The sequence below is a fragment of the Hyaena hyaena genome, unplaced genomic scaffold, assembly GCF_003009895.1.
Source record: "Hyaena hyaena isolate Hyena2069 unplaced genomic scaffold, ASM300989v1 scaffold_23, whole genome shotgun sequence".
Classification (NCBI taxonomy): Eukaryota; Metazoa; Chordata; class Mammalia; order Carnivora; family Hyaenidae; genus Hyaena; species Hyaena hyaena.
This window is the reverse complement of record NW_024080655.1, coordinates 3269294-3297092: the sequence shown is the minus strand read 5'-3', so window position 1 is coordinate 3297092 and position 27799 is coordinate 3269294. Positions and strand designations below refer to the sequence as shown.

Below are 27799 nucleotides of genomic sequence, written 5' to 3'. Positions count from 1 at the left end.
TGATTCATTTCCTCACAGGCTTTTCTCAGCCAGGCAGGAGCTCTGTCAGGGTCTCAGCTCTGTATTTCTGCTGTTTGCCCTCCAAAACTTGAGCGGCAAATACCTGTGGTCATTCCTCTTATGGGAAGGGGTTGTGGCCTCTTTAATTCGGGCCAGGTGACCAGAATCAATCACAGTTGCCCTGGGAACACCCAGTGCCTCTAATATTTATTGCCAAGCAAATGGAACTGCGGCAGTGACCCCCATAGACGGGAGGTTGGTGGGGAGGAGGCAGGGGTGGTTTCTGCTCCAGCAGCATTTCCTGGGCCCTGAGCAGGGGAGCGGGGGAGGTCAGGGATCCCACCCTGGCGAGTGAGGAGGGGTAAGCCTCACCGTCTGCCCGGGCATAGGAAACCTGCCAAAGCTTTGGGGTACCCCGCTTTGAGGGACCAGGCAGCATGTGGACAGCATGGAAGTGAGCCGGGGCCAGTGAAGCCCCCTCACGGAACACAGGCCAAGCTTATTCCGAGCGGAGAGGAGCCCAGTGAAATTGATGGGCATTGATAAGGACCTGGTCTCACCGAGACAGTGGTGAAATCAGCAGCCAAACAGAAGGCACAACACCTGGGGTGGAAGCCCACCTTAAACAGTAGCTGGGTCATTTCAAGCAAGCTCCTGAACTCCTCCGGGCCCTACTCCCCATAAATTAAAAGCATCTCTGCCCTGCCCGCCTTGCTGGATGGTTGCGAGGATGAAGCAAGAGTGTAAAATTAAAAGGGCTTTGGGAACTGTAAAGCAGGGTATTCATGGAAAGAGTTGTGTTATGATTAATGTAAAGCAGGGTGGAATTTGCCGAGATACCAGGAGGAACTTCCCTACTTGAGGAGACATCAGAACGAAGTGGCGGGATTTAACCTCCTTACTGAAGACCTTTAAGAATAAGATCAGAGGGCCGCCTGGGTGGCTCAGTTGGTTAAGCATCCGACTTCGTCTCAGGTCATGATCTCAGGGCTCGTGGGTTTGAGCCCCACGACGGGCTCTGTGCTGACAGCTAGCTCAGAGCCTGGAGCCTGTTTCAGATTCTGTGTCTCCCTCTCTCTCATCTGACCCTCCCCTGCTCACACTGTCTCTGTCTCTCTCTCAAAAATAGTCTCTGTCTCTCTCTCAAAAATAAATAAAACATTTTAAAAAATTAAAAAAAAAAAAAAGAATAAGATCAGATTGGAACCCAGATAGAAGAATAAGATCAGACTGGTTTGTCCCTTTCAAATATTCTTGATGTTGGCAGAGGTATGGGCCGGATGACTTTGGATGTCTTTTTCACGACATTATGGTTAATTTAATCAGGCAGGAAAGTGACCAGAGGCCATATCTGTGAGTATGTGTGTGTGTGTGCACATGCATGTGTACATGTTTGTGTGACTGTATCTGTGTGTCTGTCTGTATATGTTAGTACGTTTGTCTGTGCACATGTATCTGTGTGTGAGTGTATGCCTGCGTGGCTGTGTCTGCACTGCCGCCTGTGTGGGTTTGTGTGCCTGCATCTGTGTGTCGAACAAGTCAGTGGAGGCAAACCTCAAGTTGACTCATCTTTATTGCTGAGTTGTTGGGAGAATTTCCTCTTGCCATCCCAGCCAGCTTTGGAGGATGTAGACAAAGCACCAGAATGAAAAAGGATCTTAAGTTTGAGTTTAATTAACTAATTCGTTGTTTTTGCCACACACCCTTCTAAATGTGGGGTAAGGAGAGCTGGATGGAGAGCACCAGCTCCGGAGCGGACTGTGGAGGCCTGGCTCCGGGCTCCTCTGCTTCCCTGTGATCCCGGTGTCTTCCTTCCCCTCTTGGGGCCTCAGTTTCCACATCTGTAAAATGGGGGCAACAGTGCCTACCTCCCAGTGTTGTTGGAAGGGTTAAGTGAGTTAGAACCTGTGAAGCCCTCAGCACAGTGCCTGGCCCATGGAGTGGACGTCATACGTGCCAGCTGTTACTGTTTCTGGCCTGGCTCCTGATGGATGTAGCAGAAAAAAAAGCCCTGGCTTTGGAGCCCCCTGCCTTGGGTTCCAGTCTGCCACTTAAGGGTTATGTGGCCTTGGGACATTCACCACATCTCTCTGAGCCCAGCTTTCTCAGCTATATTGAGAATAATAATTGGCTGCCCCCCTAGGATTCTGAGTGAGGCCCAAAGGAGGGAAGGCAAGGACTTGACACAGTGTCAACCGTATAGTACACACTTTTTTAAAAAGTAAGTTTCTCTTGTCCACCTGCAAAAGAGAACCCCACCCCGGCACCTCCCCCCATCACCCCAGCAGTGAAATTCTGGGTCTCACCCACTGCTTGGGTCCCAGCCACAATCCACCCTGTCCTGTCGGACCTTAAACACAGCAACAGAGCCAGGAGCCCTCAGCGCCCTTCCCCACGTGGGAGGAGGCATGGGGGGAGGCAGTGGGGAGGCGTGGGGGGCTTCTCTGGCAGGAGTTGCCAGGGTTTCCCCGCTCCTTCACCCCAGCTCAGACCTGTGCCCTTTCCTGCCTGGTTCCCAGGCCCCCTTAATACCCGAGAAGCCATTAAATATTTAAATCCAGCAGCAGCCAGGTTGCCCCAGCAACAGCCCTGCATATTTCGGGATGGATTACCAAGTCTTTCAAAGGGTCTCTAGCAGCTCTGGGCCCTGAGGGGGGATGAAATGTGGGAAGGAAGGGGGGAGGGGGGCTCACGCTCCCCACGAGGCTTAGAGATGCAGTTGGCCTTGGGAAACAGACTAAGGATACCAGGGTTAGAGAGAAGACGGGCTATGCCGAGTGTTCTGGACTTGAACCCAGGACTCTCGCCTGCCGGCTCCTTCTCTTTGCCACATGCTCTGCCTTGTGTCGCCAGCCAGCAGGTGCCCTAGCGCTCAGCGGCGTGCCTCCTGGGGTCTGAGGCCAGCTCTGCCCCGCGCCAGCTGGGCCACTCTGGGCAGCTCACTCACCTTGTCTGAGCCGTGCTGCAGTTCGGGAATAGCTCCCCCATCGTAGATGATGTTGGAACAGCGCTCAGCATGGTCCCTGGCGCGTGTGAGGCGGGAGCAGTTATGATACCAATAATATTCCGTCCAGCATCCTCTGTGTCCCCTGAAGGGGCTCACAGGAAGTGGGAGACACAGCTCTGGCCACCAAGGCCTTATGTCTGGGGGGAAAGGTCCAACAACAATGGCACGTTCATACGACACCCGCGGTGTTCCCCGTCACTGTCCCTGCCAGTCAGGTAGCCCGCGTCCTATGGCCCCTGCTGTCGCCACACTCACCCCTCCCACAGGCTTTCCCCGAGTGGGGTTTTGAGGCCACCCCCAGCACATGCCAAGGCGGCCCCCAGTGTGTGGCAGGGGGCACCCCGGCTGGCGGTCTGGACATCGTCATCCAGCCCTGACTGTGCTGTGTGCCCTTGGGGGGGACCCCTTGCCCCGGACGCGAGTGTCCTTGGCTATCGGTTGGGCATGACCTCCTTTCTGGCGCAGCCTCCCTCTCCTGATGGCCCAGGTGAGCTAGAGAACCCTGAGGATGGTGGGCGCCTGGGTGGCTCAGTCCGTTCAGCGTCCGACTCATGATTTCAGCTCAGGTCGAGCTCAGGTTTTGTGAGTTCAAGCTCCACATTGGGCTCTGCGCTGGTGGTGCGGGGTCTGCTTGGGATTCTCTCTCTCTCTGCCCCTCCCCCACACATACTCTTTTTCTTTCTCTCTCAAAATAAATAACTAAACTCTTGTTTGCTCCCCACTGGAAAGCTGGCTTTCTTTCTCATCCCCTTGGTACCCACACCATCACCTGGAACCCGGGTGTCCCTGTCACCACCCGGAAGGGTTTCCCCTGGGACCCGGGAGCCCCGTCGTTTGCTCCATATGTCTTACCTGCCCCTCTCCTCCTCACACACCTGCCTTTCCCCAGATCGCTGGGTCACTGCCCGTGGCTGGCAGTCAGGGAAGCTTTCCCAGGGGCTCAGGGAGGCCTGCTTTGGGAGGAGGGTGGCGTCCCCACTCTGCCCCGCCCACCCCCTCCCAGCCCCGGACTCTGGTGTCTTGAGGCCAAATCCTGTGCCCGATGCAGGGTGACCACTCCTCTCTGTTCAAGCCCAAGTTCAAATTCGTTGCCTTGCCTTCAGCGCCTTGATGGCAGCAAATGAAAGTCTATGCCAGAGGGTACAGACCTTTGTCCCTGGAGGCCTTTGCGAAGAGGCGGTGTCAGGGCTAAGGTGCAAGGATGGGGCCACGGGGCTGTGTCTGGGGTGAGCACCTGCAGCCCAGCCCAGGCATGGAGGGAATGGAATACAGCCTGGGCAGAAGGACCAGGAATCCTGCTTTGTCCTAACAATTCCTCCTGTCCTCCTGTGTGACTTTGGGCCAGTGATTTCATCTCTCTGAGCCTCCGTTTCCTCATTTGTAGAGCAGGAGGGCCCATCTCCTGGGTGGTTGGAAGGAATCAGTGAGGTAGCATGTGCCTCGTCCTTTCCGAAGCCAAAATAAATGAACATGTCAGTCTTAGGAGGCTGCCTTGCCTGGGGGAAGAGCAAGGGGCTTAAAAAATTGGGAGCTCCTGGGGCGCCTGGGTGGCTTAGTCGGTTAAGCGTCCGACTTTCCCTTAGGTCATGATCTCACGGTTCGTGGGTTCGAGCCCCGCGTCGGGCTCTGTGCTGACTGCCAGCTCAGAGCCTGGAGCCTGTTTCAGAGTCTGTTTCTCCCTCTCTCTCTGACCCTCCCCTGCTCACGCTCTCTCTCTCTCTCTCTCTCTCTCTCTCCTAGAAATAAATAAAAATATTTTAAAAAAAATTGGGAGCTCCTGCCTCCAGCCGTGCTGTGTGACTTTGGGCAAGACCCTGCCCCTCTCTGGGCTTCAGCATCCAATGCCAGAAGAGGGGTTGGAGGTAGCCCTCACTGAGGCACTTCCTTCTTTGAAGAGTCTCTGATGGATACAGCCCCGTGGGGAGGAGGGGGTGGGCTGGGACAGAGGAAAGGGTTGTGGCAAGGACCAGGCACCCAGACCAGACCTGGTTCAGCTCACACCCTGGAGATGGGGGCCTTCGCAGAGGCCGCTGAGCAGACGCTCCGTCCCCTCGATATTTACTGATCCAGTGAGGCTGGGGGGCAGGGAGGGCTGGTATTTAGAATCTTACAGCATCCGTGGCAGCCTCTGCCTGGTGAACCTTCACGGCGCCGCCCCCAGGAGCCTGATTAGATTTTATCCCCCGCTCAGCTGTGTCCATGTCCCCACGTCCGTGCCATCACCAGGCACGCCAGGATTTCGGGCCAATTGCTTGTTTAGGAGACCGTCTGTCTTGGGAGGCAGACCAGCAGGCCCAGCTAGTGAGCAAATAATCCACACCCCCCACCCCCCGGCTTTGAACCCAATGGCAAGAATCATTTTTCTTCTGACGAGCCTCTGCCCCACGTCCCGATGAAGGAAAACAAACATGGGTGTCAGAGTCGAGCAAACGTGGGACCTTTGTAGCCCCTGGAGCTTTAGTTTCCCTGTCTGTGAAAAGGAATGAGCGTAGGGTTGTCTGCTCAGCAGGGGTGCATGTGGGTCGGGTGAGATCGCTCTAGGTGAGCGCCCTTGACTCAGTGCATCCTCACTGCCCTGCGCTCCCACCCAGAGCGCTTGGTTGGTACTCTGTGAATGCTCCTCTCCAAGTGCGGCATTACTGATTGGCACTAGGTCTGAGTGAGTCCTTGAGGGAGGAAAGCCGCTGGTGTCTGCACCTTGGACCCGGCCCAGGGCTGGCACCGGAGGGGGCCTGACCCGCAGGAGGGAAGGGACTGGATGTACAGCCACCAGAGTGCTTCAGCTCCATCATTCCCCCGCCCCCCACCCCCGATGCTGCAGTGACTCTGAGAGCCCCCGTCTTCCAGGTGGGAGCCAGGGACCCCCGGGAGGTGAGCCCCAGCAGAGCCCTGCTGCTCAGAAGCCAGACTCCTGGGGGACCCTGAGGCTCTGCCCTGGACCACAGCGCCCTCGCCTGGCCAGGGCGCGTGCAGGACCTTTCTGGGCTCCACGCCAGCCCAGACCTGCATTTGCTTCCTCCCCTGGGGCTTCACTCCTGTCCACCTGCCTCCTTCTCTCTCTCCACAAAGTACGCCCGGAGGCCGAGGGCAGCGAAAGTAAAGGGAGTGATTTATGAACTGAGCCGTTCTTCTTAATCGGAGAACCCCTCCTGGGCCTGCTCGGTGCAGATGGAATTGAGCCGCCATCTGGGGCGGTGGGAGGGGCAGGGTTAATGAAGCTGTCTGGCCCAGGCAGGGGCCCGCATGGGAGAGCCCCCCGGTGCTGCGTGACCTCACCCGTGTCTGCCCCTCTCTGGGCCTCAGGGCTCCCATCTGTCAAGAGACGGCGGGCTTGGGTCATCCCCCAGAACCTTCCAGCTGGCACAGGGGAGGGGCTCTGCCTGCTTGCCCGATTCAGCACAGAGCAGCCCTGGGTTGGAAGTTTCCGAGCGAAAGGCACTGCACTTCCTCTTTCCAGCGTTCTCTCCGCGGGCTGGTGTCTCGTCAGGTGCTCTGATTTGGAGTCCGGCTTGGCCGTGAATCATGACCGTGTTTCACTAGCCATGTGAATAAACTCAGGCCAGTTATGTATATTCTCTAAGTCTCAGCTTCCTCGTATATAAGATGGGATAATGACGGTACCTATCAGGGTGCTTGGGTGGCTCACTGTTCGAGAGACAGAGAGTGCTGACAGCATGGAGTCTGCTTGGGACTCTCTCTCCCTCTTTATTTCTGCCCCTCCACCATACGCTCTCTCTCTCTCTCTATCTCTCTGAAGAAAAAGAAAAAGATAAAATAAAAATAGAATAATGGTACCTACTACTACATAAAGTATACATAAGAGAAGGCAGGAAAAGTGCTGAGCAGAGCCCGCTACGTGGTTAACACTCATTACTATGAGCCATTGTTAGGCTCGGTTATCACAAAATTGTAGCAGTTATTTTGAACTTGAGGCCACTCAGGGGAAAGAGGTTTATATCCATCCTGACCAAGCCATATGCCCAGGGTTCTCCCCCGTGCCCACCTCCTCTGACAACTGGTGGGTGTGGTTTGGGCATCCATTTATTTCCAATATGTGACATGGCGATAATAACAGCTCCCAGGGGGAAGAGCACTGTGCAGGCTTCCAAGGCAGGTTTCCATATGGTATCAGTTCATTTCATGTGCGTCATATCATGAATTCTTACAACCACCTTTGGCCTCAGGATCGAGGACCACGGTTTTCAGAGGAGAACCTGGCATCTCGGCGAGGGGGGTGACTTTCTGAAGGTCTCAAGGGAGCGAGCCGAGGCAGGGGCCATCCCGGCTGTGATGGGGGGGCATGTGGAAGGCATCGCCTTGGCTGCCCTCTGCCAGCTGCCCTGTCATGCAGATCGTGGCTGTGTCAGAAAACAGCCAGGGGCTGGGGGAGCAAGAAAGACTGAGACGGGAGGTTTGTCCACAGCAGTCGGAACTCGAAAGAGGGGTGAGCCCAGGGGCTGGCATACGATGGGTGGGGAGTTCAGTGCCGGCTCCTTGTCGCTGGACGGGCCTCCTGTGTCTCCTGGGTGTCTCACCCCAGCCCCAAAGTCTCGAGGAAGATGAGCCACGTCACGCTCAGGACAGCTGCCAGGCTGAGATGCCGGACGGGAGTGGTGATGTTGGGGGACCAGGGACGGGCTGGGACAGGGGAGAACTGACTCCTCCCTGGGTCCCCGAGCCCTAGGGCTAGGCCTGGGGTGCAGCCCCTGATCTAGAATTGGGGCTTCCCTCCCCAGGACCGCAGACACCCTAGCTCTAGGAAGGAGCCTGCGTAGGCTTTATCTTGCCCAGTGAGCCATCTCTTGACCAAGTTCCAGCCCAGAGCTTCCTGGATCTTGCCTGGACCTGGGGGCTTCTCTCTGCGCCCCCACCCCCACCCCACCCCCTGTGTCCACCCTGCTGGTAGTGTCCTGCCGCTAGGGGCCAGAGTACACAGAAGCTTCCCTCACCACTGCGGGCCGATTTCAGGGGATTTATCACTGTTTAGGCCAAATCAGCGTACCAGCTCCCGGGAGGGAGGCCCTTTTTCTTGCCTTTCCTTCTGCCCAGCCTCGCCTCCGCCCTTCCTCAAGACCTGCTCACCCAGCCACCCCTTCCCCCGTGAAACCTCCCTCCTTTCCCCAGCAGAGTTTCGCCAACGGACAGTTAGCTCACCGTCCCACGGTCCCCAGCCCCATCGTCCCTTTCTCTGGCTCCTCCATCTTCACCGCCCAACCCGGGGTGGGGGGAGGGGGGAGCTTACTGGCATCTCCATTCCCTAACGCCATCGGATGAGGATGGTGTGCTTACTTCCATTTCCTAACACGGTGCCCAGCATGCAGTAGGCGCCAATCTGTGTCTCTGGAGCAGATGGATGGATGGATGGATGGATGGATGGAGAGGAATCTCTCAGCCAGCACCCCATATCCACAGGACGGAGTCTGAACTGGCCCCCGAGACCCCCCGAATCTCCCCCTCCATCCCCGTGAGAACACCCGCCGTGGCCCGAGCTTGCCGGTCTCATGCTTGTGCGCCCTTCTTGAGCAGGCCCCGGCCGTGCCCGTCCCCCCGGGACAGAGCACGAGCCTCCATCTGGCCCATTTGACTACTGAACCCAACCCCCCACGTCCACATCGGGGACCTGGCTGTCTAAAGGAGCTTCCTGGCAAATCCTTCAGTGAGGCTAAGGAACCCTCTCCAGCCTCAGATGTCTCTCTCGAGAGTCTGGCTTTCTGGAGAGGGGGTGTGAACGGAGCTGGCAGTCTGCCTGCTGGGGCGTCCCTGCAGGGGTGCCAGTGGCAGCTCTGTGGCATCCAGGTGTGTGGGCCGCCGCACCCGCCGCCTCCCCTCGGTTCATCAGCTGCATGCAGTGCGTCTGCATAGACGAAGCCCATGCTGTCTGAAAGGCTGAAAACTGAAAGGCTCTTAGAAATGCGGTTCCCCACACAGCTCTTGGGAGGACCCAGGAGCTGCCAATGGGGCAGAGGGTGGGCCCCCCGGGCGGCCCCCCCACCTCCAGCTGGAAGGGCCCAGATGCCGAGAGCTTTTCATGAGCACTAATGGGCCCGGATCCTCGAGCTGCTTGCCCTGTGTGCGTCCTTGGGGTAGGTTTTCATAAACAGCTTCTTGAATGCGCTGCTGCTTATTAACTTCCTCTGGTAACTGGATATTTTCTCTTCCAGGAGAAGCTGGGCCACTAAAAGAAAACACAAGAGCCCCTCTGACCAGAGACTCTGTCCTGCTGACGCCTTCAGACCTGCCCAGGTGACAAGTCAGCACCTGACACTCTCCCTCTCGCCGCGGGCACCTCTGCCCTGTCCCCCACACCGGCCCCCACCCGGCCTCCAGCCCTTCCTCAGTCTGTCTCTTCCCCTGTCACCCCTTGCTGTCCGCCTTTCTCTGTCTCTCCCTCTCTGATTCATCTTGGTCTACGTCTCTGATCTGTTTTCTAGTCTCTGTTTTCTCTTTCCCCACTTCGTTCCTACCGATGTATTAATGGAGGACTCAGTGTGTGCGACGCACAGCTCTGGACCCTAGGAATACGGCAGGGAACAAAACAAGTCCAAGCCTTTATTTTTAAAAAAAAAAAACTTTTAATGTTTATTTATTTGAGAGAGAGACAGAGTGTGAGCAGGGGAGAGGCAGAGAGAGAGAAAGACACAGAATCCGAAGCAGACTCCAGGCTCTGAGCTGTTAGCACAGAGCCCGACTCGGGGCTCGAACCCACGAACCGTGAGATCATGACCTGAGCCGAGGTCGGATGCCCAACCGACTGAGCCACCCAGACACCCCCGCCCATGCCTTTACGAAGCACGTGCTCTAACAAGGGACAGCACCAAGTAGGCAGCGTATCCATGGGCCCTGACGGGGCTTCAAGGCCAGGGCCAGGTCACCTCTGTCACTAGCTGGCGTGATACCTCGGCCACACCCCTTTTCCATCTCTCAGCCTGTTTTCTCATCTCCCAAGTGAGGGAATTGGGCCGACGGCGCCACCCTCCCTTTCCGTGACCGAGCACCTCTTTTGCTGGAATGCTGGTGACACACGTGACACGAGCAGATTCTGAATCAGCGGTGACGTGAGCAGGCTTGTCGGAGAAGAGTTTCTGACCAGTCTGAGGCTCTGACACGCCTGGCTTCCTTGTGCAAGAGGCAGCCGGTTGCCTCTGGGGGCCGGGTCATATGGTATAACACCTGTGGGTGGGCCCAGAGCCCGCAGTTGGCTGGGTGGGGGGGGCCCCCTGTGACAGGCGCCTTGAGCCCCGGAGACCCAGGGCAGCAGGCTCCCAGCCCCGCTCACCCTGGACCAGACCCCTGAGCCAGCCGCGAGGTGAGGGGCTGATTTCCCAGGTGTCGACTGTAATCCTGAAACAGCTTTAGGAAAGTGCTAGCCTCGGGGAACCCAGTTTGAGCACCATTCTCCCTGGTCAGAACTCCGCACGGGAGTTCCCGTCCCTGGGAGAGCAGGCGACAGGAGCCGCCTCTCGGCTGGGAAGCAGGGAGGAAACGAGGGGCCCCCTCGGCGTGTCAGGCGTGGCCTGGTGGGTGCGCCATGTCCCTTCCGCACAGAGATCCCCGGTCTCCTTCATAAGTGCCTTGGAACCTCATTTCCAAGAAACAGTGAAGCCCCGGGACCTCACCGTCTCCAGATTCTCCTCAGCCAGCCTTCCAGAACCCAGGTGCCCACCCTCCTTGGACGCAAGTCAGGGAACTGGGCTATGCTATGCTTGGCTTCCAGAAGGCTCTGTGGGTGGGTGGAGTGGACAGCCAGATCCAGGCAGGGACCGGACCTTCCTTGGTCTGTCCCTCCTGTCCGGCCAGTTGGCTGAGGCTGTGTCCCACGTGCAGAAAGCCCTGGCGGCAGGTGACGCTGGCAGGCAATGGCCTTCCGACTTCAGCCTGGCGGTGGGCGTGATGGCCCCCGAGGCTGATGGCCCTGAACAGTAGCAAAGGTGGTGGCACAGAAGGCGTGAAGACAGGCCTGGATTGTGGAGGAGGATGGATGAATGGAGCAAGGGAATTAGCGCTTAGCGGAACTGATGGTGAAGAATTGTGGCTCCGGGTTAAGAGAGACCTGGGTTCAAATCCCGGCCCAGGCGTGTCCACACTTTGTGACCTTGATTGAGTGACTGCACCTCTCTGAGCCTCAGCTCCCTCGCATCACCTCTCTCCCGGGGCTTTGCAAGGACTGAGACTGTGCGTGTTCCTTGGCCCACAGTAAGAATTTGAGCCACGCCAGCTGCTACTAGCTGTTGCTATGCTCAGCCACCGTCCTGCCGAATTGTGTGCCGAACCCCGCACCCCGTATTTTCCATGTGGAATGAGGGAAGCATGGTCTCTATTCTAGTCTTAAAGACAAGGACATGTAGATGCAGACAGTTTAGGAATTTGCCCCAGGTTAGGAAGCTGGGTCCTGCTCACAGTACTGCTGGGAGGAATCTTCTGGAAAAAACTTGTTGGAAAAAACAAGACTCAGGAAGGTGGGGTAATTTGCCCGAGGCCACAGAGCAAATGGTAGACTAGGACTTGAGCCCAGGCCGGCTGGCTTCTCCGAGCTCTCCCTCCTAACGGTGGTCTGAGGGAGGAAGCTGTTACACCTCTTCCCTCCTCCCCCTCCACCTGCCGCAAGGGCGGGGCCAACCACCGGGAACCCCCATGGGAAAGCGGGGGGGGGGGGGGGCGTGGGGAAACTGAGGGCCTTGTTGTTTTGTAGGTAGAACACCATGGAAGGCGACTGCTTGAGCTGCATGAAGTATCTGATGTTTGTTTTCAATTTCTTCATATTCGTAAGTACGGCTGGAACATTCCCGGGCCCTCCCTGGGCCTCTGCTGGGTGTGGAGATGAGACCGCCCTTTGAAGTCCTCGCATGGGGCTGAGTCCTGGGGGCAGGAACAGGGGGCTGGTGCTGGTGCTGGAAGAACTTCCTGGGTGAGAGGCCCCCCCAGTAGGGCCCGCCCCACTGCAAAGAGCCACCGCCACGGGAGAGGTGGCCTGCACGGGAATGCTGGGGTGGTTTGTGTCCCCGACAAAGGCTTGGGGCCCTAGGGATCTGATCCCTGATGGAGAGTCGGGGAGAAGGAGGAGACGGGGGTGATCAGAGGGCAGGACAGAGAGCCCCACTCACCCCTGACCCCCAGAGTGGCAGGGCTGCGCCGATGTAGTAACCGCCTGCTGTAATCTGAAACCTCTCTGGGACTGGGGTTCAAAGCTGGCTCTGCACCTTGCCGGCTGTGTGTTCAGAAACACATTTCACCTCTCTGAATCTCAGTATCTTTATCCCTTAAGTCCCTACCTCACCAGGTTTTTCTTTTTCTTTTTTTTAATTCAGCGAGATTAGTTTAGGAAGTGCCCGGAATGTGCCAGCACTCCGCAGCTTGGCTCCATCCTTAGTATCTAGTCCATGGATTCTCTATAAGAAAACACAGAGAGGCCCTGAGGGCTCAGGTGGCAGCCCAGCGCCTTGTAGCCCCACCCACCGGCTGGCAGCCCTGACCCTGAGGCCCCAAAAGCTGTCCTAATCCTGCCAAGCCCCGAGTGAGTAGAAGTCCACTGATGCCATCCCGACAGGGTCACTGTGAAAGGAGAGGTTCCTTTCTGGTCAAGTCTGGCTCTTCCTCTCTTCTCTCTCTCCATCTATTTTGCATACATTTCCGCAACTCTCCTGGGTTCCCTCGCTTGCCCACATCATACAGACTTGAATTCCAGGCGTGACTTCCAAGCTCACGGGTGCCACCGGGGAGGCTCTGGTCCCCCCACCCCACGGGGATTTCAGACACCTTACTCCCTTCCAACTCTGATGAGGCCCAACTGTTTCTTCTGCAACAGATCTGCTCCCAATGCTGGTCTATCCCCAAGAAAAGTGCAAGGGATGCTTATTGAAACTTGCTAAGTACACTGTATCCATTCTGTCCGTTCTTCCTGGAGGCCACCTTGGGAGATGGAACTTTGCATCTTCTTTTACCCAAAGAGGAAGCTAAGGCTCAGAGAGGTTAAGCCACTTACCCAGGGTCACACAGCTGATAAGAGGCACACCCCTTTCTCTGGGCTGAGCTGGCTCTCCCCAGAGCTGAGTAAGGCATGGAGAGGTGGGCGGTGGGCATGACAGAAACAAGAATGCTTTCAAGGAGCAAGCTTGAGAGGGGCGAGCTCCTGTTGAGGACTAAGAGGAAGGCTCGTGTCCATGTTTTTCTAGCCCCTAGTGTGGCCACAGCCCAGGCCTCAGAGCACATTTCACCGGCTTGGTAAGTGTCAGAGAGGCCTGGGATTCCCCCTGCCTCTGCCATGAACTTGCTGTGTGGCCTTCAGCAGTCACTGGCCCCCTCTGGGGCTCAGTGTGGAATCAGAGGGTTGGACCAGAGGACCTGATTTTCCAGGAGGTCTGACATCTAAGGAGAATACAAAAGTGGCGGATAACATGATGTGGCCCCTCAGGAGCCTGCCCTGGGACGTGTGTCATAGATGGGGTTCAGAGGGTGCCCCGAAGTTCTGAGTAACCAGGAAAACGCAAAACAGAGACAAGCATTGCTGGGAAGGCCATGGGGTGCCTGCCCGGTTCTCTGGGGCTCGCCGGCTCCACCCGGGACCTCGCTGGGTGGGGGACAGTACAGTACGAGTGGAATGTCTACCCTCCATGTCTGACTCTTCCTTCTCCTCCCTCCTGACCCGCCCTGAGAGCAGCTGGGCGGGGCCTGCCTGCTGGCCATCGGCATCTGGGTCCTGGTAGACCCCACCGGCTTCCGGGAGATCGTGGCCGCCAACCCCCTGCTGATCACGGGCGCCTACATCCTCTTGGCCATGGGGGGCCTGCTTTTCCTGCTCGGCTTCCTGGGCTGCTGCGGGGCTGTCCGTGAGAACAAGTGTCTGCTGCTGTTTGTGAGTACCCTCTGCTCCCCCCACCTTGGGTGCCACGTGTCCACACCGCGGAGGACTCAGAGCTCAAACCCAGGCCTGAGCCAAGTAGACCGGCCACCAACCTGTTCCGTTGGCACGTGCCCTCCAGGTTTTGGAGCCTGGCCCTGGCCCTGGGCCCCCGCCCACCGCGTGGGCTGGCTGTCCTCACGTGGAGAGTGGCCTCGGCCCCCAGGTCTGCACAGCCAGGTATCCCCAAGGCATAGTCCGCTGAGAGCATGACCCAGGATGCTTCTGAGAACTCAAATGTAGAACTCCATGGGAAAGAAGGAGAGATACCTGTTTGCATTTCTGGGTTTCAAACAGAGGTGATACGACCTCTGAAGTCTCTTTATTCGTTAAGTAAATCGTCCCCGAACTGCTCCTGCAGGCCCCGGAGTTCTCCAGGCGCTGAGGGCCGAGCCGCCGCCCCCTCCCTGGCAGACAGGCAGGCAGTGCAGCAGGCCTGGGTGTGGGCGCGCGCCTCGCTCGGTCCCCTCACTAATGATGGGTCTCGGGCCTAGTTTCTAAGCCTCTCTGAGCTTTCGTGTCTTTGCTAGCTCATCAAGGGACGGCGTGGCCATGGGTGGAGCCAACCGAGGCAGGCAGTGGGTGTTCTGCTTCTCTGAGCTTCTGTATTCCCGGGGGCTAGGGTCCTTTGGGCCTGTGCCTGCTTTCCTGGCCTTCCTCCCCTGGGCGCCCCGGGCTGGAGAGCTGCTCCTCTGGGGTAAGGTAGAGACAGCCCTGCTTAGAGAAGGGTGTGTGTGTGTGTGCAGGTGCCGGAGGGGGCGGGACTTAGGCGATAGGGAGGCGTGGCTGGTCAGCTGGAGGACTTTCCTGCAAGGTTATTGGCTCCTGAGGTTTTGGGAAGTAGAGATTCACCCCGGCGCCTCCTCCCCAGACTAGCACAGATTGGGTGGCCCCTATTCCTGTCGCAGTGACACCTCCCACGTCCCAAACAGGAAGTGAAATCAGCTGTGAAATGTGTGACTCGGGAGCCCTGGGTCCCTCTGGCCTTCAGCAGCCTGAACCCTGCAAACTTTTCATCTGGAGGGAAACAGAGGCCTGCGAGCGCCCCCTGGCGGGCAGCCCTCGACAGCGCCAGCCGGTGCCAACGCTGGCTTGGGAGCCCACAGGGACTTTAAAAGGAGCTGGGATTTGGGTCCCTGGATACGGCAGCCTTCCTTCTTCCCCTCGCCTCAGCCACCGAGTCTCATCCCTGATGCCAAGGCAGGGGGCCAGGCTGGGGTGCTGGGCTGGGAGCAGGCTGGGGCCCTCAAATGTCCTCCCCATGAAGTGGCAGCCTCTGAGCCTACCAGTGGGTGGGTACATCCGTCCCCGGTGTTCAGGGGAGAAGCAAGACCCAGAGAGCAGCTGAGGTTTGCTCCCAAGTGCCCCAAAGAAGAGCTGAGGCCTAGCTGTGGCCAGGGTCCAGCATTCAGAGCCTTAAAATAGCCCCTTCCACCCCTCTCTCTGCCACCTTCTCCTTCCTTCCTTTTCTCTCTACGTTCCTCTCTTTCCTTTATCCATCTTTCTCCGCCTCTAGCTCTCTGCCTCTTAGCTCTTGCTTTGTATTCTGCTGCCTTTCCTGATCCCTCTCCTGAGCTCTTCTAGTCTCTGCCCCTCTCTCCCTACTTCCCCTGTGTCCCCTTCCCTCCCCTCCTGTCTCCCACTCTTCCCCTCCCCTCCCTCCTTCTCTGTTCCCCTTCCCTTCCCATCCCTCCTCCTCTCTCTGAAGCCCAGCACCTATTAGCTTGAGGTCAAAGTGCAAGTCAGAAGCAGGGTACTTTTTTTTCCCCAAGAGACAGAGAGAGACAGAGTGCTAGTGGGGGAGGGACAAAGAGGGAGACACAGAATCTGAAGCAGGCTCCAGGCTCTGAGCTGTCAGCACAGAGCCCAACGCGGGGCTCGAACCCACAAAACATGAGATCATGACCTGAGCCGAAGTTGGACGCTCAACCAACTGAGCCACCCAGGCACCCCACTAGAAACAGGGTACCCTTGGACCCATGAGGGTCCCCTATCTCTCAGACCCCCATGTTAGTCAAGGAGCTGCTAAGCTAAAATGAACTCTCATGTCTGAAATTCACCTAAGATTATGTGCAGAGTATTACATCAGAGCCCTGTGCTTCTGGGGACAGATACCGCAGCTTCAGGAAGGTTTTCAGATACATTCATGACCTCACGACCTAACTAATGAGACGAGCCACTTCTGTCTTCTAGCCTGGGCCAGCCACGTGGCCACTCCAGCTGAAGAGGGGCACCAAGCCTCCCCGCTGGGAGCCACTCGGGTCCCTGGAGAATCCTGAGAGCCCTGCCTCTCAGCCTTCAGGGAGGGCGGAAGGCTCATCGGGGACAGGATCAAGAGGGAGTGACATCAGCCGCCTCAGCAGAGGAGGAGGAGGTCTGGGGTGGGGGTAACGAGCTGTCCTAAACCCTCTGCTCTGAGTCCGAAACCCCAGGGCCCCACCACCCTCGGCCGACCCAACCCTCAAGCCTAATGCCGACATGAAAAGAGAATGGCAGAAAGAAATGAGCGTATGTAGAGATGGATGAGCTGAATGACATGTGAAGCATGTGAATTCGGTAAACGTTTTTTCGAAATGAGAACTGAAAGTAGCCGGGCCGGTGGGCAGATGGGCTGGAAAAGCCTGGAAATGCCTGCAAACAGGCAAGATCGCAGTTTCCGCCCCTTTGTTAATTTTTCCATCCTAAGCAAAGTTGTGTCCACCTGATGCTCGGGAATTACTGGTGAAGGTGTGTTTAGGCAAATGGGATGGGGGGAGATGAACCCTGAGAGAGGCCTCACCTGCTGCGGGAAGCCCCAGAGGGGTCGGGAGCAGCCCCAGCGCAGGCCCAGGGGAGACCCTTTAAGCAAGAGGAAATTGTCTCATGCTGGAGAAGGCCGGTGGGCTGAAGTGCCCTTGTTACTGGCGCGGGGCTTTGCCTCGGGTGATGCGTCACACACCCTCAGATCCCCCCTGGGTCCCTGTGCTTAGGGAAGTCCTGGTCCAGGGAAGGAGCTACGCAGGCCCCCTTCCTCGGAAGAGGCCTACTTCCTCCTTCAAGTCACCAGGTTCATTCTTAAATTTCATCTCATGAGTCATGAGCCTTGGCTCACCGTTAACTGCGTGAAGATGGAGGCTGCCTCTGCCTTGTGTGTGTCAGTTTGCCAGTACCTAGCATAGTGCCTGGCACACAGCAGGAGCTCGGCGAAGAGCCCTGGAATGGACGGACAGAGGGGAAGTGGTCTTAGAGGTCTTGATAAGAGCATGGGCTTTGGAGCCAGAAAAGTCTCCATTCTGATCTCTGCTACCTCCTGGCTGTGTGGCCTGAGGGCAGTTACTTAACCTCTCTGAACCTAGACTCCTCCCGTGTAACATGAAGGCGATGGTACCTCTTTCCCAGCCAACATGTTGTGATCATCGCTCAGGGAGAAAACGAGCGTCTTGCTTAACTCTGTTCCTAGCCCGTGCCTGCACTTGAACCTGAAAGAATTGAGTTGATCCACAAGAGACCCTATAGGCAATCTGAACAGTTTTCAGACCCTAAGGCTGTTACAGGGTCCGGGGTGACATGGTGTTCTGAGGCCGCGTTCTGGAATCAGAGTCCCCACGCCTATCCAGGTGGGCTGCCTACCGGCTGGGCCAGCTTGGCCACAGCACTAACCTCTCAGGGTCCTAAGTCCCCCCTTGGTCAGCTGGAGGTGTAGACGGTAAGGGCATCTGCCTCACCAGGCCGCTGAGAGCATCCAAAAGAAATGAGGCGCGTAGGATCCGCGGCGCCTGGGCCGAGAGCTCTCTTGGTGCACGGTAGCGGCTCTTCGGTTCTGAGAACTTGCCGCACCGGCACCTGTCCTCGGGAAGGCCGTGCCTGCCTCTTGGCGCAGAGCCAGCATGCGAACAGCTGTGCGCTGTGCCAGCCCCGTGCACCGGCTCACCGAGGCCGTGCCCAGCCATCCGGGAAGGCAGCGCGCTCCCGGCGAGGCGCCCGCGGCGTGCGCGATGCCTGAGCTCTGTCCCGTCCATACTTTATGGCTGTCTGAGCTGTGATCGGTAGCCAGGGCCAGCTCTGTAGCCTTGCTGAGGATGGAGACCGTTTCTGCGGCTACTCCTTGGCGGCCTGAGGTCTGCCGGCAACTCCACCCGGGGGCAGGGAGGGGCTCCTGCGGCGGCCCCGTGCAACACAGCCGGAAGGCCATCCATCTCCCGCCAAATGGAACTGCCAGGGCCCTCGATCACTGTCACAGGCGATGGGAGGCTGCAGAGCCTCTGGTGGAAGTGGGGATCGTGGGGCCGCAGAATGGTCCGTGGCTGTCGTGGCGGGAGGCACAGGAGACTCTCTGTGAGTCTCCCCTCTGGTGGGGGAGCTCTGCCCCCAGGCCCCAGCAAGCCTGCAGCTGACCTATGGAAAGCAGACCCCCGGGGTTCAGGAGAATCCCTCAGGCCAGTCCTGAGCCCCGCTTTCTAGCAGAAAGAGAGAGAGGAGGTAGCATCGTGCTCAGAGGGGACAGCTGGAGTGAGGGGAAAGGTTTTGCTCTGGCATTTTCGAGCTGTGCACTTTGAGGATAGTCCTTCCCTTCTCTGACTCATTTCCTCCACTGCGGAAATGGGGGCTGAGCAGAGAAGAACCTGTCATCCTTCTATGCTCGTAAGGGCCCCAACAAGCTTTGCTCACCCTGGCTGGCGACATACAGCACATTCACGTCCATTATTTCATGGTCCCCCACTCCCGCCGGTGACCCGGGGAGTGGCTGTTAGCATCCCCATGTTGCTGACAAGGAAACAGAAGCTCAGAGGGGTTTTTAATGATGGTCCCAAGCCACACGAAGGGGGGCAAGGAGGCTGGGGTGTCCTGACGCTAAGCCCGGGACCCTTCGCCTCCTTCCAGCTGGGGCACGTCCAGTCTTGGGACAGCCGGCCGAGGTGGCTGGGAGGGTGTGTGGGGACCAGGCTCCCTGGGCACGGGGGCCGGGGCCCTTAGGTGGGCCGACAGCTGCAGGGTTGTCACAGACTGGAAATGCCAACAGTCGGTGCCAGCAACAATGCCAAGCAATGAAGGCAAAGTCATTTCCTGTTTCTTCTGCCGACAGCCTTCAGCCAAAACAGTGCCCGTAATGACCAGGGTCAGAGAGGTAGCAGATAACAAGGTCATTACAGTGAGCAGGTGACTCCCGGATACGGCACACCTGTGCCGGCGGGCATGGGGCGTGCAGCCTGTGCTGACGTTAGTGATCTGGGGGGCAGGGGGGGGCGCTGTGCATGCACTTCCATGGGGAAGCAGGAAAGGCTTCTCACCAGGCAAGGGGCTGGGCTAAGGCTGGTCTGGAAAATGCAGAGCTGGTGGGTGAGGAAGGGAGGGGCCCTCCTGGCACAGGGAGTGCAGGGGTGCCGTTTGCCCAGAGGCATATTTGTGGCTTACTTTCCCATATTTGTGTGGCCACCTCGCCGACTCCGAAGAGGGATCATTGGTGGGCTTGTCATGAACACATGCCTCGCCCTTGGGAGTGAAGTTCCCTGGTCGTATAAAACGGGCGCGTTTGTGTAAGAGGTGCCTGGGGCATCGGCCGCCGTCTCACGAGCCGCCTCATGTCTTTGCAGTTCTTCCTGTTCATCCTCATCATCTTCCTGGCGGAGCTGTCGGCGGCCATCCTGGCCTTCATCTTCAGGGAGAATGTACGTCCGGGCCCCCGCGCCCCGGCCCCTCTTCACGGCCCCACAACCCCAGCGACCACTTTCTGCGAGCCTTTTCCCAGAGGGCAGAATCGGAGGGTCCTTAAGGGTCTCTGCTCCTCCAAAGCACCCGATACAACCCCACACCTGATGCTGGAATCTTCCATTCCACACCGTGCCCAGCAGTAGCCATTTGACAGTCTGAGGACAGTCGGAGAGGCTGTCCCCCAAGTCCTGGAAGACGTGAGGTGCAGAGCAGAGCACTTGCGCTCGAGGCCTGGCCAGCAGCCAATCTGGGCAACTTGCCCCCATCAGCCACCTTATCCCAGGAGCTCCAGTCGCCAGGGGCCCAGCTCCCTCCCCTGAGTCTGTAGGACTTGGCACTGCAGCCAAAAGGGGCCCAGAAAGGAGGGGGGTGAGGGGGTAGGAGAAGCAAGCCAGCTGGGGAGGGGGGCGGCATTCTTGCCTCCGGCAAGCAGGGGACAGGGAGGAGGGGGAGGGAGCCTCCGACTGGGCACCGCGCAGGGTCCCGGCCCTTCCCTGCAAGCAGGAAGGAGGGTGGTCAGACCCCAGGAGAATATGTTGAGGCAGGATCACCTTCCAAGGACACCTCTGGAAACTGCATTTGCAGACGGCCCACTCCGCACTGTGGTTTCTTCCGGGAGGCTGGGACCCAGGGTATCGCCCTGGCTCTGAGGAGCAGCTGAGGGTAGAACAGCTCAGGACAGCAGGCCGCCCGCCGTGGATCAACTCTGCTTCTGAGAAATGGCCACAGGGCTGAGCGAGGTTCCCAGCGTGCCCTGGCCTTGGGCATGCAGAGGGGTGTGCGTGGGGACACGCCATCCGATAAGGGGAGGCCACAGGCCCTTAGCGGGGACTAGGGGCCACTCTGAGTTAGGAGGATCCCCAGCCTGGGCCCTCAGGCCTTCCCTCCCCTGCGGAAACAGACATCGGAAGAGACCTGGCCGGGCGGGGCCGCACCAGCCCTCTGGCCCCGGTCTGAGCCTTGCCCTCTGGCCCTTCCCCCAGCTCACCCGCGAGTTCTTCACCAAGGAGCTCACCAAGCACTACCAGGGCAGCAACGACACAGACGTCTTCTCTGCCACCTGGAACTCGGTCATGATCACGGTGAGTGACGCCCCCAGGGATGCGGAGAGCGCTTGGAGCCATGAGGCCCAGCGGAGCAAGTGTCTGGCCCCCAGTGCCTGTGCCAGCCATCAGGGATCAGTCAGGGCCGGCCCTCTGGGCCCAGCCTCGGCCTGGGAATCGGCCTCCACACAGTGTCTGGGCCATGATGTAATGGCTCATCGAATGCAGTCCGGGCTCCGGCCGAACCTGCTCGCTACCCGTGCCCTGAGCCCTCAGACAACTGTAATTGTCAGTGGTGTAATCACAGCAGACCCTCCGCTCTGCTCTCCTTCTAGTTTGGTTGCTGCGGGGTCAACGGGCCTGAAGATTTTAGGTTTGCATCAGTTTTCCGACTGCTGACCCTGGACAGTGACGAGGTCCCAGAGGCCTGCTGCCGGAGGGAGCCCCAGACTCGGGACGGGATCCTGCTGAGCAGGGAGGAGTGCCTTCTGGGAAGAGACCTCTTCCTGAACAAGCAGGTACCGGGCCCTGCTCGCCCAGGCAGGGGTGGGGCGGCCAGAGTCGGGGCCCGTGGCTGCGTTGGCGCAGAGGGTCAGAAACCCTCTGGAAGGGTCGGCTGCAACGTGCAACTCCTGAATGGGGGCTGATGGTCCAGCCAAAGCAGAGGAAGGACGGGGGTAGCAGATGGGCCAGCGATGGCCCAGGCTAGAGGGGCGGGCATTGCATCTGGGGTTAAAGGGTGAGTAGGAGTTTTCCAGCGTTCCAGGCAGAGCGCTCCCTGAGCTTCCGGTAATGCAGGGGGGAAGCCAGCACCTGGATTACAGAGTGGGGGCCCCCCAGCCTTGATTCTGGGGGAAGCCCACACATGCCGTATAGAAGCACCTCCTGACCCCAAGGGGGCAAGGTTCCCCCACCCCCATCCCCAAGGTCAGGGAAACTACCAGATTCTTTGTTCCTCCTGCAACCCAAGGACTTTATCTCAGTCTGGGAAGAAGCCCCTTCCTCTTCTTGCAGGTACCACCTCTGGCCCTTGCTCTGCCCCTCCTCCCCCCTGCCCTGCACCAGGAGACAGACAGTGCTCTTGTGCTTGATTCCTCCTTCCTCCCACCCCCACAGCGCTCTCCTAGCCCCTGGGGGTGGGGGTGTGAGACTAGGCAGGGCAGGGGCGGGGTGGGGGTGGGAGAGGACCCCGGGATGAGCCGCGCTTGCCCCATGCCCCTCCTTCGATTAGGCTTTTAATGAGGATCTCCAGGGAGACTTCCAGATGCAAGAGACACAGCAGGGAACAGGGGACAAGGCCCCTGTCCCCGTGGGGTACACAGCCTAGTTAAAGGAAGCACATGATAAACAAGGAGCAAACTCTGAAGTCCTACTTCCACACAGTAACGATTACTATAAAGAAAAGAAAACCTCGATAGGAGCTAGAAGGGACCAGGGCGGGGGCCTCAGGGCCGGCCCCTTAGAGCCCCAGGGCAGGGGCAGTGCGCTGAGGCCTGACCCTGCGGTCCCAAGGCGTCTTCCCAGCGTCAGCGTGGAGCTCAGCACCTCGTCCCCTGCATGAGCCCATGCCGTGGGGCCCCGGAGTAGGGGCTGGGAGCTTGGGGCAGTGAGGGCCACCCAGGGGTTGGGTCTCAGTCTCCAGAGAAGTCTGCAGGACAGGGCAGGGGGTTGGGGGAGGTGTTCAGGGCGGCCAGGATTGCTCCCTGCGGGGACAGCCTCTCTGGATCTCAGGTTCCTGCTGCGACAGCCACCGCTGGCCCTTCTCCCTGGAGAGATGGGGCTATGCGACTCCATAAGCACCAAGGAAAGGCCACCCTTCCTACACCCCTCCCCCCCCGACCCCCCACTGGGCCAAGCCACCACGCAGCAGCCAAGGACAGGCAAGCAGAAGTGGTGTGTACAACTTCGCGTTCAGTCCTTAAGAGAAAGCACGCGGTCACGCCTCCTCCTTCCCCCCCTGGCTGGAATGAACGTCTAGTGACAGCCAGCTGGGACCTACGGTGGCCCCTAGGATGTCACAACAGCAGGAGAGGTGCCTGGGCCACTGGCAAGCCCATGGAACAGCCAGGCCACCATGGGCTTTACTAGGAAGGACAAACGAACTTCTAGCTTGTTGAGGGTGGCTGTTAAGGACACACACAGGCCTGTGTCCTCAGGCCACCTGTGAGTTACTCAGGAAGGCTTCTCAAGGGCCCCGTTCCCTCCAGGCTTCGCCCGCAGAGGCTCCCCGTTTCCGCACTCACCCCTGATTATGATACCTGCTTCCATCTCCTGGGCATGGCTTTGGAATCAGCTCATCGGGGAGGTCCCTGCGTGGCGACATTAGTCCTTCATGGTGACTCTCCCTCAGAGCTCTGCGAGGGTCCCCCAAGACTGGCTTCTGGGATCCTTTTCTGAGACCCTCATACCCTTCCCGGGCATTCCTCCTTATAAAGGCCTCTGTGGAATGTCCGCTGCAATTCATTTCTTCTCCAAAGCCCACTTCCTAGAGCCCAGTGTGCACTTCTGACCTCGCCTTGCACCCCACCACGGCCTTGAGTCAGTGAGCAAAACATCATCAGATGGCATGGGCCTGAGACCCCAGCGGAAGAGGCTTATGCAGATTCCCCTTTGTGCTGCACACACAGCAGGAATTCTGGAAGGTGGTGGCTTCCGCGGTGACATCAGTAGCTTGTGTCCCGTCAGTCAAAGCCTGGTCCCTGGGATCTTTGTGGCCTTTCTTTGTACATATCAGTCCATGGTGGCAAAATGGCTGCATGGCTCCAGGCACCCCACCCATGTTTCAGACGCAGAGGAAGGGGAGGTGTGGCACCACCATCTTTCCCAGAAGGCCCCAGTAGATGGCTGCATAGATCTTGATGGCCAGGACTCAGTTACATGGCCACCAGGGGCCCACGGCAGAAGGCACCTGTCTGGATGTGGAATTAGCCCATCACCAACTCCAATGAAAAGAAATGAAGAAATCCAGAAAGAAGGTGACCGGTGACACATACTCAGACTCCCTCGTCGGCAGGAGTCAGACCCTCCCAGGCGGCTCCTCCAGCTCATTCCTCAGCCTTCCCCAGGTCCAGACAGCCCCCCAAGCAAGTCAGAATGTGTTCTCCTGCTGGATACAAATCCAGAGGCTTCCCAGCAGATGCTGACCTTGCTAGAACTTGACTCCAGGCCAGAGTGGTGACCACTGATAGGAAGTCGTCCATATCCCCTGGCTGTCGGGTGATGTTAAGTCTTCTGTCCTGACAGCGTCGCTGTCTCTCTGCTTTATCCCCAGTGCTCTCTACCTGCTTCCTGGCAGGTGCTGCTGTGACCCTTGACACCCTATCCTCCTGGCGTGAGAAAGCATTCCAGCCAGAGAGCGAGAGCAACACATGCAAAGGCCCTGGGGTGGGAGGGGGCATGGTATGCTCCAGAAACCAAAGGAAAGCCAGGGCTGGAGCATAGTGAGGGCTCAAGGTCAGGGCATCTGTGGGACCACATCCACTTTCTCTGTGTGTCTGTATCCATCTCTATCCCAGCTCACATCTCCCCAGGACTGCTTGAGAAAGCCTTCATCCATTTAGAGGGGACCTTGTGGGTTAGGAGGGCCTTTGGTGTGTTGCTGCCTCCCACCCCATCCCTACCAAATGGTCCCAACAGGGTTTTGACAGGGTAAGCCTGCTGCTACCTGTGCTTTGGGGCCACATGCCAGATCCCAGACTGCGTACCTCGGTCCTGACCCTGGTCTCTCAGCTGTGACTTCACCTCTGGTCCTTCCCTCCAGGGCTGTTACACAGTGATCCTCAACACCTTCGAAGCCTACGTCTACCTTGCTGGGGCACTCGCCATAGGGGTGCTGGCCATCGAGGTAGGTAAAAGCCCCCACTTCTATGGCTTCCCGGAAGCAAGGCACACTCGGAGTCTGGGGGAGACCTTCCCATGCCCTGAAGCCCCCCAGCCTACCTCTGTCGCCACATCCTAAATCTAGGACCCATCTGGTCTCATCTGTCTTATCTGAGCAAGTCTGATAAGTCTCCAGCAGGGGGTGGCGGGGCCCTGAGAGTCACCCCCATCCTCCTCCCACTGCCCTCATCACTCACTCTTCCTCTCTACCTAATCCTCCCCCAAGGTCCAGAGGGAACTCTTTAACTGAGAATCCACACCACTGCCTTGAGGAAATTACTGCGGCTTGTGCTTCTAGATCAGGCCTTTTCACTGTGTGGGGTTCAGGACTCAAGGACAGTCTTAACTAACCCCTTCACCCCCCAGTCCCAGAGGCCCCTCAAAAGGCAGGCAGCTGCAGACTCTGGCCGCCGCCACCAGGGGGCGCTTCAGCCGCGGAACGGAGCCGCCCCTCCCTTCTCCCGCCCCCTCCCGGATCTCAACCCCGCGCTCCTGCTGGAGTGTGGACTCCTCCTGGAGTGTGTAGAGCCCACGCTTGACCCGGCCGGCGGGGTCAACGAAGTCAGGCGGCCCGAGCCTCAGCCTTCCCGTCCTTCCTTTCGGCGACATCCCGAATGCGCGGCTCCAAGCCTGAGCTTTGCTCTGCTTCTCACGGTGCTCTGTCGCCAGGGAGCAGTTCGGGGGATGGGGGAGGGGAAGAGGGAGGGGTCCTTTAGTCATTCATGTCATTCATGCGGTAAGCCTAGATTGAGCGCCTGCTGTTTGCCAGCGGCGTTGCAGGTGAAGACATCTCTGGGGTGGGGGGGGGGGGGGACACAATGAGCCAGCAGCAGATAAATCTGCGCGGGGACCGCGGCAATGGCAGGGGTGTGCCCCATGCGGGAAGAGCTGAGCTTTTGGACTCCTGGCTCTGCCTCTCCCCAGACAGGGTGTCTGAGCCACAGATGACTTCTCTGCAAAATGACGCTGCTAACGGTGGCCCCGGGCTGTCCTCGCCCCTGGCGATGTGGGGATCCCCCGAGGGTGGGGACTACCTGCCTGGCGGAGGGTGCCAGGGGCTCCTTAGATGGTCTGTATTCTTCATCTGCCGTCCTCAGCCCCAGCCCACAAGCCCGGCTGTGGCCCCATGGGAGGCAGAACCCTGCTCCGAGAGGGGGACCTGAGCTGTATCCCTGTCCGAGCCTCCATTCCCCTCCGGGAGATCCGGCCACCAGCCTGTGCTCTAGAGCCCTGACCGTGGGGGCACGGGCGTTCTGGTCAGAGGGGCATCCCTGAATCGGGGTCTCTGCCTGCCCCACCACCCCAGGGCCCTTAGGGAGGTGTTCGTGACTGCTCTCAACTCTGGGAAGGGCTACGTCTCCCTTGCCTGCTAAGAATGATCCAGGTAACTTTCTACTAATCACCTACTAGAGAACAGGCATCATTGCGCCATCAGTCATCTTCTGCTTCAGTCTTTCTGCCCTCCTGTGAGCTAGAAGGGGGAGTGTAGACTTGTGAGCATAGGCTGTGGGCTCAGAACGGCTAGACTCAAACTCCAGCTCCCCCACTTGCAACTGTGTGACCTTAGGTGAGTTGCATAACCTCTCTGTGCCTTGCCTCCTGCTCCGTAGAAGGTTTCTGAGAAAGCACTTGGAAATATGCCCAGCACGTGGTACGCTCTCGGCACATGCTCAGGCCCAGAGAAGGGATGGGTGTGGCCCAAGGTTGCTGCTGGCAGATAGGGGAGTTGGATTTGAACCCACGTCCAAAGCTCCCTTCTTTCCAGGACTACTCTGCTTGCAGGGGACCATGCAGGGGGGCTTGGCTGCCCCCAAGGAATGCCAGGAGCCCCTACTGAGGGAGTGTGCTGAGTGGTGGGTGGGCCCCCTTTCTGCCCCGTGGCCGATGGCCCCTTCCCGTTGGGGCGGGAGAGCCCAGTGCACGGCTGGGAGGTCAGCCTGACGAGCCATTCTACTTTCTCTGCAGCTTTTCGCCATGATCTTTGCCATGTGTCTCTTCCGGGGCATCCAGTAGAGGGCGTGACCTGGAGCCTGAAGCCCCGCCCACCACCGCTGCCCAGCACCCAACGCCCTCCCCTCCCCGGTGCCCTTGCCCTCTTGCCCCCCGGGGGCAGGGAGGCGAAGCCATCATGAGTGGCCACAGGAAAGGGCAGAGGAAAATAGCTATTTTTTTAACAAAGCAGAATGAAGACAAGACTATGGATTGACGCACCCTGCCTGGCCGGCGGGCTCTCTGCAAGGGCCCCGGGGCTCGAACCCAGGGAGCTGTCTGCACTAGAGACCAAAGGAGCCCCGGGCCCAGTTCCCTGCCTCAGCCCCGCCAGCCTCTGGCAGCCCCGGGCCTGGGCCTTGTCCTCAGCCCCAGCAGCCAAGAAGGGGAGGATCTCGCCAACAAGCAGGCAGAAGCTACCCTCAGAGAGGTCGCCACGCCCGGGGCCCCAAGGAGACTGAGGCACCATGTCCTCGAGGACTTGGGACCTCCACTGTAACCCTGGTCTTCAGAGGATGGACTCACCCCTGTCTCAGGCCGGGCCCAGAGCGGGCTGCAGACACTGGCCCCAAGAACGGCCCAGCTGGCCGGGTCCTCGCTTCTCCCACCTGTTGGATCAGATAATCTGGAAAGCCCAGAGAGGGGCAGTTTCGCATTCACAGTCACACAGCACCTGCGTGACAATTCTGAATAAGAACCCAGTCATCCCTAGGCCGCCTCTCACTGATTCCAGGGCTCTGTCAGTCTCAGCATCCAGGTTTCCCCTTGAGAGATGGAGCAGGCTGGTCAGGAACTTTCCAGGTCCACGGCTGAGAAAATTGCCGACCGTGACCCCCTGCTCTTCCCCACCCCGTCATACTTCTTTCTAAGCCTGCAGGAACATACACACACACACACACACACACATACACACACACTACGGTCCCTTTTCCACACTGCCCACCTCTCCCCACAAGCCCCACCCCTTCCCTCTTCTCCACCAACTCTGTGGCTCCCAGGCTGGAAGGAACCCCTAGGGTCATTTGGTTCTCCTCTCCCCACCCGGAACTGAGGCTCAGATGTCTTCCACGAGATCTCTCCCGAGACTTCACCACCTCCTTCTTGCATACCCCCAAGGACGGGGAGCCCACTACCTCCCAAGACAGCCTTCTGCCTTTGACGGCTCTTTTTAGCATCAGCTCCATGCACATCAGAGTTCTCTGGCTTTCTCTGGCTGCACCTGTGGCATCCCACTTGCTCTGTCTCCTTCCCAAAGTATTCAGGCCATAGGTTGCCTCCCCCCAAGATGCGTTTTCTGCA

General features: G+C 58.5%; 1 protein-coding gene across 3 annotated transcripts in view; it reads left to right on the top strand.

Moving 5' to 3' along the window:
- The window catches only part of TSPAN18 (tetraspanin 18), a 167781-nt gene extending 140570 nt beyond the window's left edge, over nucleotides 1-27211 (top strand). For all 3 annotated transcript variants that reach the window (XM_039226940.1, XM_039226941.1, XM_039226942.1), the window contains 8 exons: nucleotides 9169-9250; nucleotides 11697-11769; nucleotides 13662-13856; nucleotides 19472-19546; nucleotides 20573-20671; nucleotides 20968-21150; nucleotides 24393-24476; nucleotides 26477-27211. In XM_039226940.1, the coding sequence (XP_039082871.1) occupies nucleotides 11707-11769; nucleotides 13662-13856; nucleotides 19472-19546; nucleotides 20573-20671; nucleotides 20968-21150; nucleotides 24393-24476; nucleotides 26477-26524 (747 nt within the window). In that variant the 5' untranslated portion in view covers nucleotides 9169-9250; nucleotides 11697-11706 and the 3' untranslated portion in view covers nucleotides 26525-27211. The remainder of the gene's footprint in view (nucleotides 1-9168; nucleotides 9251-11696; nucleotides 11770-13661; nucleotides 13857-19471; nucleotides 19547-20572; nucleotides 20672-20967; nucleotides 21151-24392; nucleotides 24477-26476) is intronic.
- Nucleotides 27212-27799: the final 588 nt, after the last annotated feature.